Source organism: Solea solea, chromosome 7, assembly GCF_958295425.1.
Source record: "Solea solea chromosome 7, fSolSol10.1, whole genome shotgun sequence".
Lineage (NCBI taxonomy): Eukaryota > Metazoa > Chordata > Actinopteri > Pleuronectiformes > Soleidae > Solea > Solea solea.
Window position 1 is genome coordinate 10,701,726 of NC_081140.1, and position 11,772 is coordinate 10,713,497.

At 38.2% G+C, this 11,772-nt stretch overlaps 1 protein-coding gene across 1 annotated transcript in view; it reads left to right on the forward strand.

Moving 5' to 3' along the window:
- pcp4b (Purkinje cell protein 4b) overlaps positions 1-11,242 on the forward strand; it is a 28,067-nt gene extending 16,825 nt beyond the window's left edge. Inside the window, exons 2-3 of the mRNA XM_058634271.1 lie at positions 3,321-3,372; positions 11,000-11,242. Coding sequence (XP_058490254.1) covers positions 3,321-3,372; positions 11,000-11,130 — 183 coding nt within the window. The 3' untranslated portion in view covers positions 11,131-11,242. The remainder of the gene's footprint in view (positions 1-3,320; positions 3,373-10,999) is intronic.
- Positions 11,243-11,772: the final 530 nt, after the last annotated feature.

Consider the following 11,772-nt stretch of genomic DNA (forward strand, 5'->3'; position numbering starts at 1 on the left):
AGAGAAGCAGCAATGAGGATCATCTGGTGCTCCATCTTGTCGAGTCGCGTCCATCTATAAACACTGGCAAATTATGTTTCAGCTCCATCATTAAAAAGTTTGCATTTAATACAACAATGTAGATATTGACTGCATCTCAACGGTGCCATTTTATTAGATTAATAAGCTTATAATCTTCTTGCTCAACACACCTCTTCGCCCATTCCTCCATTCATCACTGCTCCTTTTCTTTGCCATACTTCCTTTTGCCCCTCCATCATGTCCTATGATACCTTTCCTCACTGCTGCTCTGCTACATATATTAAAAGTGAGACTATTATATGCTTCTCAGATAGCTTTGCATAATCTGATCATTGTGATGAAATGTCACTCCTGTGCTCCTCTCTGCTGCAATATCCGCTTTACCCTTTTCACACCGCTAATGTTGTTAACACCTGGCTGAACCCTGCAGAGAGACCCCCCCCCCCCCGAGTACAAATGGAGGGTTTTTATTTCAGCATGTGCTACTAGAAACCTTTAAATTTAGTCCCTAACCATGTATAACTTTAGATAAACCAGTTATCGTTAAGTGATTTATGGCACTTTTCCACCATACAGTTCTAGCACGACTCGGCATGAGCTGAGCTGATGCTAAAATGTAACGTCGACAGACTTCTGGCCACTGATTGGGCAGAGTATCATCACTGGAAGAGTCATGAGAGTGACATCCGACACAGGAATCAACCTGACAATGCTGAGCTGCAGATCCGTTTAAAAAGACTTAAACATCCTGAAAAACGTGTTAATCTCTAACATTTCGCAAGGAAATTGAAAAAATTTCATTTCATGTATTTGTTTGTCACTAGTTTGTGTGTCGCATAAAAAAAGGACGTCACAACAGTTTTGTGCAACCGTGAAATGACGACCTTGCCTACATGGAGGAGGTACCTAAACTAGAACTGTATAGTGGAAACATATGTATGTAAAACCCATCTTCCAGAATGTATGTTTCTCCCTGATAAGTTTTTGTTTTAGCACCTTCACCAAAAGTGCGGTTAATTAATATTTGAGGCAAAATTCTCACCTGGAAGAGAGGCACTGGTGATGGGGTGCAACAAAGTGAGATCAGTTCAACATCAAATGCCAGGATATTTGTTGTACATTGTGGCGTGATATGAGGGGTTTTTGGATTAGGAATGGCCATGCATGTTTGATTATTCACGCTAATTGTAAAAAGTCAATAAGATAATGCAATGAGTCGCTTTAATTACCGTATATTAAAAAGATGCAAAACTGAAAAATGTTTCACCATTGATTGCACTGATGAAACAAGGTATTTCTACTATCTAATATGTGCTTCTACCACAAGGTGGTGATACCAAATTTATTCAAACAAATTATGGGTCATTATAAATTTGTTCGAATTTGATTCTTTTTTTCTTTTCTTTTCTTTTTAAAGTGACAGACGCTTTTCCAACCCTGTTAATGTTTATGATAATGCTGCTAGTTTTAGTTGTGACTTGCATACTTGGAGACCTATGCAAGTCTCTGCTTTAGTTTCTTCTAGGCCACAACTTAACTATCAGATGTGAACAAAAAAGCTCCGTTAATGACAGAAATCCTTGCTTACCTTTCACCATTGTTGTAAGCAAACTGCTGAGCGGAGAATTGATTCCCTGTTTACATGAATGTGCGCATGCACAGTGTACGTCAATCATCAATCATGTCCAGTCACACAGATGCTGACACTGTGTACAGGACTGAGCACATTTATTTGAGAACGACGTTTTCAAATTATAAAATAGTACGGCTGCAGCTGCAGTCACTGTGCCTGACCCCAACTACATAACAACCAAGAAATGGTTATCATTACTGCCATGTCCTCATTTCATTCAAAGGCGCTGCAATCGGATAAAACACTATGACATAAAATGCAAATAATAATGTAAATTTGGTTCATTCCATAAGAAAACATAATTAAGAAGACAGTTTAGTTATGCGAGAATGGTTTAGGTAAGATTAATGTTTACAAATGGTGGGCATCTATGAGGTACATATTTGTACCAAGCTTTTACTCTATTTTTAAGTGTTCATTGACAAAATCGAATGTCAAATGAAATTACTTTTGTCATTTCTCTGAAAATGAAGGCAAGTGTAATAGAGACTATGGCTTGGCAAATAAATGGCTGAAGAATAATGAAAGCTGACATTTAGATAAATGCTACGGCATGGCTATGCGACATGATAATGATCATGTTATATCAGCCAAGTGTGGCGTCAAATCATTTTCTGAGCAGGAGAATGTTTGACAGCGTGGTGATCCTTCAGCCTGCGTGGAGAGGTTAAGAACTAATGTGCGCTCCTTGTTTCCTCATTTACATGCATCAGTCATCGCATTTTTTTTACACCTCTCCATCTTGTGATGTGGAGTGAGAATGTAGCCATATGGCCAAAAAGATCTAACACTGCATAATGAGTGTGAAGTTTCACAACTGGGAAGTCTGAGATGCATGGTTTTTTTCCATTCTATTATGGCTATGTTTGGACTGAACTCATCATAAAAGCAGAACATACAAATTTAAGGAAGGGTACAGATTTTTATTATATATTCATTAAGAAATATTGATGGCTCTTTGAGCGTTATCCTATTGTGAAAAGCCTCATAGATAATATTTGCACTATGTTCTCTTTTGACTTTCTCTTGACTCAACAAAACAAAAACAGACAGCGAGAACAAGGTCATTATATCTGTTCCGATATACATGCACGTACGTATGTACAGTATTCGCTGACCTCATTTCGCAAAGCCATTTCATAATCAACAGCAACACCTCAGGTATTTTGTCACCCCGGGTCATACTGTACGTATATTGCCTCTGACCCTCTCAACTGTCACCGAGTCATTTGCCTGCAGAGTCTACTCAGACCAAGCAAAGCTCACAGATCTTTCATTATACTGCCTTTGCGTATTTACACGGAACAAAACAAGTACGTCAAGCTCTAGAATCAGAGGCGTAATATGCAAGATACCTGGAATCATCCATGGACACAGCAGTGCTATTTTGTTTGTATTGTACCTTTAATACAGAACCGGATGTAAAATGGTCCTTAAGAAGTGGACACTTGCAGATTAAGTGGCAGTTGAGCCACATATACTGGAAATGTCACAACAATCACAAGCACAGGGTTTAATCAGCTAAGAGCACAGACTAGTGGCACATATTCAACCCATTTGGAAATTATGGCGTGAACTATGATTGAACGGTATCTAATATCTGGTGGATTTTAATAACATCCTGTGAAAAATGTGTCACTCTTTTTTGTACTCTTTTGCATTGCAGAGACAAGGATCTGGAGCAGCTGCTGGCAGCAACAAGACCACCGAAGGACAAGGTAAAAACACAAAATCACATGATTTTCCATGGGCATCAGTAAATGTGTTGCTGATGTAACACTGTTGCCTGATACAAATGACTGACGCAAACAAAGAACGAGAAGAAAGGGAGGGTAGGTGTACAGTATGTGCGCCCATGTATCAAAAATGAGCTTTAAAAAGACATATGACTGACAGTAACAGGGTCTGAAGAACAGCTGTAGTACACACACATTTAAACACACACTGACCTAAGGGCTTTTCTGTTAGATTCTGTCATAGTCTGACAGGAGTTCAGACACTTTGACAACATTGAATGAGTTGATCTTTTTAAGCTCACACTGTGATTATAATTGATCGTAATAAAAATGTGTGCGTCATACAGATATATAATGCTGTATTCTCATAATGCAGGAGACAAAAGTAAGATGACCATTAGCTTCTGTAAATCTGTAAATACAGCTCTCTGACGATTGCCTGCTCAAAGAGAGATAGAATGCCTGTATCAGTTCAGTCCTGAGGGAAATAAAAAATCAGCCCTATTCACCAAGTGCATTACAAATCATGTTTATTGTTGAGCTTCCTGTCATTAAACCCATCACATTGAAGCACATAAAAACTTCAACAAGAAAACTAATATCTGCCCTGCACCTCGTCTAAATGAGTGATTTGGTGCATGGACCTGACTCAACATCAGACCGCTGATTGATGGAAACAAGAGGAAAGAGCCATTTTGATTTTATCAAATAATGTATTATGTAAAAAACTGTAATTACAATGTACTGGGTATTTCAGTTAAAACATTTTTTTTAGGTCACTAAAAAAAGGTCACTTGTGATCGAGGAGTCAAAAATGTAGTACTCTTTATATAACTACTAGGAATGAGATGAAACCACTGTATCCGATACTGATATCACACAAGTATTTACAGATACTGACATTAGTCCGATACAGTCATTTTGAACCACTGATGAACAATGAAGCAGTTAACGACGCATTTGTGCTGAGTTATTTCATAACAAATATTGTTCTCCCAAAAAAGAAGAAACAAACTGCCCAACCATGAGTCAGCTAAAATGCTTTTGCTGATTTTTATTTACATTTTTACAGTCCGTGCTTAGTGACGCATGCAAGGATGTTTGGATTGTATCGGATTTTGCATTTTCAACCGTCCGATATCCGATCAAAATACAGAGTGTCCAATTAACCTCTGCTTGTTTTTTGGACCGTGGGAGAAAACTGGAGAACCCGGAGAAAACCCATGCAAAGATCCGGGTCCTCTTGCTGCAAGGCAACAGCGCTAAACACTAATTTTAATGGAAATATTCCAATTGAATTATTTATTATGCAATTAAATTAAAAAGTAATTGATTTCAAAGAACAACACACAAGGTTGTATATTTAATTGTTTGTTGTTACTTATGTCACCATTCAGTGGATCCAGTTCATCTGAAGCATAGGGATGAGATGAAGTACTGGGTTTCAAAGACTAATTTTTCACTGCAGGATTCAAGTCGTCCTTTGAATTTACTTAGTAGAAAGAAAAGTGAAGGGGATTAAAGAGGCATCAGTAAGCAGACAAACAAACACAAACACACACACACAGAAAGACAGCATTCCTTTGTTGTCTGACCTTGACAATTAATTTGATACCAAGAAAAACTGCTTTTCAAGCATGTCTAAAGTGTGTCTCTCAGTATAGAGAGACATAGGAAGTGACAGAGAGAGAGAGAGAGAGAGAGAGAGAGAGAGAGAGAGAGAGAGAGAGAGAGAGAGAGAGAGAGAGAGAGAGAGAGAGAGAGAGAGAGAGAGAGAGAGAGAGAGAGAGAGAGAGAGAGAGAGAGAGAGAGAGAGAGAGCTGTTCTGACTCTCTCCCACTCTCCATACCCCCAGCACACAGAGGAGCACAGCCTTCGGAACCAAGTTCAAGGACAGCCTCAGAGAGATTTATACATATTCATTGGAGCTCATTTTGAAGTGGGCTTAATGTTAGTCTGGCTAAAATTGAGCTAGTTTTAGTCAGACTAACATACCTGGATAATGTGATTCATAGTCCGATTACTCCTGCATGTATATGCTTAGTCAGACTAAAGCTGGACTTGGCATTCTGTGCATGCACCAAATTTTCCAGAATTAAGGAGACAACATATAAAACTACATATATATATATAAACTGTAGTACTGTTGCCAGAAGTCACATATAGTGGCGGTGTCTTTCTTCGAGCAGATTCAGACGTACAGAGTCAATAAATCGATTTTCTACTCTGCAGGCATACTCGGACTCTGCAAGTTGTCCGATTGCCCGTCTTAGTGGGACAGCGGCCTTAGCTTGATTAAACTGTGCATGTAAATGTCCGGACACGTTTGACTGATTAAGTCTGCAGGGAAGAGTTTATTGTAAAGATAACAGCACAAGAGGGAATATTCATCAAATGGGTGCAACTGAATCCTTGAAATGCAAGCTGCAGAGAAGACACCAATAGAACGCAGCTACTGCTGTTGTTCATGTTCATTCATGAAATGTTTTCTTGGTGAATAAAAGAAATTATGAAAATTGGTGCATTCTCATTTCATTATCTGTGGTTTTAATGTGCCGTTACTGCAGCTCAAAATTGTCCATATTTTCTTTAGGATGTCTCTACAATATAAGCATACATTTCCAGATGTTGTGTATTTGCTGTATGTGCTGCATATGTTCAACAACAAAAATCATCAGCTTATTCATAAAGGACATCAAAGCTGAAAAATGCTGTTTCCTTATTCAAATGTTGATGTTTCAGACAGTTTAAAAGAACGCTGTTACGCCTTCAGCACCTCCCCCCTCGTTTCAAACAGGCACAGGGGTAATTTCAAATTGGCTCACCTCAGAGATGAAAGTCATACTTTTATAATCGGTTGCGACGGGTTCTCAAAGTGAACATGACCCATTTTCTGCACACCTTTATAATTAGCTTTAGTGTAGTCAATTATAGTCAGAATGAACATCAAACTTTGTTAGTAAACGCACAGCATCTCTCTGCTTCAGGAACAGTCAGTGCTGAAACCACACTTTACCTCTGTGTGTCTTTGAACATCCCACCTTTTGTGGCTTCTTTTTCCAAATGTGCAACCACATCCAAGTAGGTTACACAGGCGGTTTCCCCCAAAGCAAAGTCAATTCTGACACACCGAGAAAGAAAAAAAAAAAAAAAGCACAATATTAATCAATATGAAACCTGCCCTTCCTGTATTTGAATATTGATCGCTGTAGCCCCTCTCTGTAATGCTTTGCTCAACCTCTAGCGTTAAGGCCTTAGGGATTACTGATATTTTTCTGATTTTCACAACAACGTTCAACTGAAGACACAAACTGACAGGCAGAAACACACACACACACACACACACATTTCTATTGTGCTTAGGTTTAAAACACACACTCATATCACATACTAATATCTGTGCAGATCTGTCAGCGGTCTACTACACTATACTTAATATTTCATAGCAAGTGTAATGACTGCTTGACCAATTTGTTTCAAGTTGTGGCTGAGGTATGTTTATGGTATTACAGCTAAAACAATTAAAAGGAAAAAAATAGTTTCAGTGTAAACCTTTTGTAGTGCTATGGTCAATGCTAAAATACTACAATTTGTCCTTCATCGTTAATTGTGGATATTTGTTTGAAGACAGTAGGCACTAATGCCATGTCATGTAAATCCCACAATTTTCTTGTTTATTGTTAATGTAATTACTTCCTTGTATTTTCATTATAAGATATATAAGATCATCAGAAGTAAATTTAGACGTAATTTTTGGTATTTAAAGCCATTCTTGTGCTTGATTTACTTTTAAACCGAACAACAAATACACAGTATATATTACACAATGCTACTTTTCTAAAATTTAGATGTTCAGTCTTTGCACAGGCTGTCTGTGTTGTCTCAAGGCCTAAAAGTGATGGGACTTGTCCTCTGCTACATCAAATCTCCCTGCTAGCTCAACAGATTATAAGCAGTAAAATCAATCAAACACTGCAGCTTTTACTGGGATTCAGAGCCCGTATTAAGGACATTTTGAAAGACAGTCAAACAAAGACGTTCTTATCATGTCATGTAGGAACCCATCTTCCATATAAAAACAGTAAAGTAAACCTAATGAGCTTCAGATATAACCTTCAATTCCATTGAGTACCACACACAGTCGGTTGCAACTTGAGAGTCCCAAAATTACAGCAAATTATGACCGTGCTTTTAGCTGGATGAAAACAAGATGCATGCCAAGGTAATCCATAATTTTATTGCCTGGGGATTTTATTTTAAAAACTCAGAAGTTAATTTGTGCTTCAGTAGCAGTAGAAGAAGAAAACTACAGTCTAAAAACCAACATTTTTAAAAAAGAGGGCATGCAGGGTTGTGAATGGATACACCTTTTTCATTAGCACTGATGAAACTCAATATCCTGCTGCTTTTTCCGTCCAGACAGACAGATGTACTATTACATTAGCTCAGGTAAAACACTGAAGTTGCTCTTGCATTAGCTGATTGGCAGCATCTGTTTCATTTACACCTCACAATCACTGGTTGTTATGCAGCTGATATTCATCCAGGTGTAAAGCTGGTCATAATTACATGACACATTTCACTAGTGATATAATATATCTAGATTTAAGCAATGTATATTATTATTATAATTTTTTTTTTTTTTAAAGGTTTTTTCAATAACTTTGCCTCTAAGAACAGCCTTGGATGCGTCCCAAAGAATTGGTGCAGGCACCTCGCTGTTATCATTTTTCAGTTATCATGTTTCTCTTCTTTTCACAATCCAGTGTCAAATCTGAGTAAATTGGGCTGTGGTCTGACAAGTCCATGTTCCTTCCATTATGCACCCTATATAAATCCCCCTGGGCTGGTGCCAATCCCAGCTGACATAAGGCTGAAGGCGGGGTACACACCCTGAACAGATCACCAGTCCATCACAAGGCCACACAGAGACAAACAATCATCAACTCTCACACTCAAATTTACGGTCAATTTAGAGTGTCCAATGTGCCTAATCCCTGAATAGATGATAGATGATCATAGAGGGTACAGCTTAATGGTTTACGGTGCTAGGATGAAAACTGCAGGAACTGGAGCTCTGGAAATTCCTGTATCAATAAATGCAGTATACAAAACATGGCTCAACACAACATAATACATGAGGGACCTCTGAGCTCCTGCTACCCACTCACCCTTCTTCTACTCCACAGTGAGAACTGCTGTTTGAACTCAAGGTGTAAATATGTTTGTTGTAAGATAAAGAAATTAAATAAGCCTGATCAGTTTCTTTTCAATTTATTATAGTCAATGTAAACCAGTAATGGCTTAGCATGGACTGATAATGAAACATTATATAAACAGCACTTTCTATCATCAGAGCTTTTGAAAAAAAGACCAGAGAAAAAACAGGAATCCTGACTGTTATTCTTGGTGGCATAAGCTGTCACAGGCAGATGTTGGCCACGGTGCAACATGCACGGGTAAATGTTAGCCTGTCATGGCCTCTCAAGATATCCTCAATATCCCTGATCTATTGTAACCCACATATTTCTCCTCCCCTCACTTGTGTGGTTCTAAAGACTTAATACCTGAAGACATTTTTAATCAATACAAGAAGTAAAATCACTAACGCCATGACTGATGGCTCTGTTTTCCCCTCATCATTTGCTAATATTTTCCTTTATATAACTGGTTTGGTGGCCACGTGTGTTTACTGCATATTTTTCTACAAACTTTTAGGTATAAATGAAACATTTCTTGCAGTATTTTATTGAGTTTAACTGCAGATAAACTGTGAATAATGGAAGCTTTCAATATCAGCCTTCATATTTTATAGAATCCCGTGTATTAATCCTGTAACAATATTACATGATTTGCATAAATGGGTATATACTCTTCTAACCTTAACAAGTGTAGTTCTTCCCCTGTGGCTTTACCTTGCCACTATTTAGACCTTTATTGACCACGAGATACAAACTCTCCTCTTTCTCCTCCTTTGTGCATTTTGAAATGTGCTTGTATCACAGTTTTTACTGGGATTACAGTCGTGCCCTTATGGCCAGTGTTTGTCAGGCTCCAGGGAGGATTAAGTGCTGGAGATCAATTTATGCTTTGACATTTGACCTGGAAAACAACTGCTTGATCTTCCCCAGAGGAGCTCTGCTCCACTTTTATACTCAGGGCTGGGCTTTATGAGAAACACCACTGGACACTTTACTGCCCAACAACTCACTGTTCTGCTGTTTCTCAAAAGCTGGTGCTTTAGTGAGCCAGCACTGATGTCAAGTAAAATTCATTTTCTGAGCATAAAGGTAATTGAGTTCTTGTAAGGTTGTGAAATCAGAGTAAGTCTCATTAAAAGGTGAATATGATATGGTATAAAATACACAAATTCAAGAGTACACTCAGTGCCTTTCCCTCCAGGATGATAACACAAGTACACATGCCAAATATTTTACAATAAGCTTTAAAGGATAACAGTTACTATAAATTGAACTGCACCACATGTGTTTCTATTACTTCTGCTGCCAAGCTGTAACTTAAAAAAGGTTTCACTCACACCTTTTGAATATATTCTTTTAAATACCAGCATCTTAATTTAAAGGATTTTACCAGTTAAAATGGTTACTGTTAAACTGTAACTTTAGTGATTTTGAAGATAGGTCTGCAGCAGTCATCCCCATCTGATTAGTGAACAAGAAGATTGAATTCAAGAGAAATACACCATCCCTAAAACTATTTCAACAGTGATTTTCATGTTAGGTGTGTGCAATATGTTAGTATGAGTTAAATATGTGATTTAGCAAAGGTCTGCATGCATTCATTGCATTATGTAGTGCAAGGTTAAGAAGTCCTAAAACATCCACTGCAGTTTGGAAAAAAAAAGGATCTAACTCAAAAGGCAACCATCTGCAAAATAAGAGAATCAGACTGGTTGGTGTTAAAAATGTCTAACTTTGTTGTATCACCTGCAAGCACCCGTTGACTGTATATGAAAATGTATAAAAGGTGAGTGCAAGTGGAAGGATGCAAGTAGCAGTTATCCACCAGAAGGCAACTTTGCTGGTTGCTATTCATTCATTGTCTATCGCTTTATCCTTCACGTGAAGATTGTGGGTCTCTGGAGCCAATCACAGCTGACACAGGCCAAAAGGCGGGGTACATCCTGGATACAGAGATGAACACTCACACCAACAGGCAATTTAGAGTGTTTAATTAACCTCTGCATGTTTTGGACTGTCGGAGGAAACCAGAAAAAACATGTACACAAGGGTGATGTGGCCCTGCTGGTTGCTAAAATAACTAAATTTGAGTAGGTGTCTTGGGAAAATGACCCCAATTCTGATTTTATTTATTTATTTTACATTTTCCTGAGGAGTTTAAGGTCTCAATCAGAAGTTTCATGTGTACTTCTATAGCACATGATGCCACTTTTGTAATTTAATTTCCCATTTAGAGAAAAATACAAAATAAAGTACAGCATGGTGTCATGGCAGTGGTCAAACTGTCACAAACGTTGGGAGAACTATTTTTATTTCCAGTCTATAGCTTCACCTGACTTTGAAGAGCGTGTCCCTCGTCTCATTTTATACTGCTGTATCCCTCATGCATTTTTTCCTTTTTCTTCCAGATGATTCCAAGATGAATGTCCCTGAGGACTTTGACATCGACATGGAAAACCCGGAGACTGAAAAGGCTGCGGTTGCCATTCAGTCTCAGTTCAGGAAGTACCAGAAGAAGAAGCGCGTTGAGAAGTCCTAGTGAGCACCACGTTGCTGGCGAGATGGCAGGTGGAAGTGACATCACAGTGACGATGGTGTGATATTTGCATGTACACAAATTCATACCTTTTGGAACTCTAGGGGGGTTGGGAGGGGGGGGGGGGGGGCGGTAGAGAATGCAATAGCCTGTTAATCAAATTACCTGTCTGTAAACTTTTCAGTTTCCTGTTATTACTATTATTTATTATTAAACAGCTGTATGGAAAAAGTAACAAAGTTATCATGATCTGGTTTCTATCCTAACCTGTGTTCCATGTATCATGAACTGTAGGTGGTGTTTGTGTTAGAATGTTTTTGTATTTATCCCAGTCCCCATAGTCTGTACCATCATTTATTGTACTGCTCCATAGCAGGTTTCCTAAAATTGCCTGTAACTGTGTGACCTCATGGAGAAAAGCTAATGCTAAATTGAAGGATTTTTTTTTTTTTTGCTTTCCATCCTGAACAAAATATTTCACCCCGAGGCATTTTTTTCTTACTTGCATGGTACTATCAAGCTGTGAATAAATATAATAAACATTGAATAAATAAAGACAGTGTGGGAACCCTATGTTTAGTGCATGTAAATACCAAAAATTGACTACCAGCTTGAGGTTTAATCAGATAACCTCTCTTTACAACT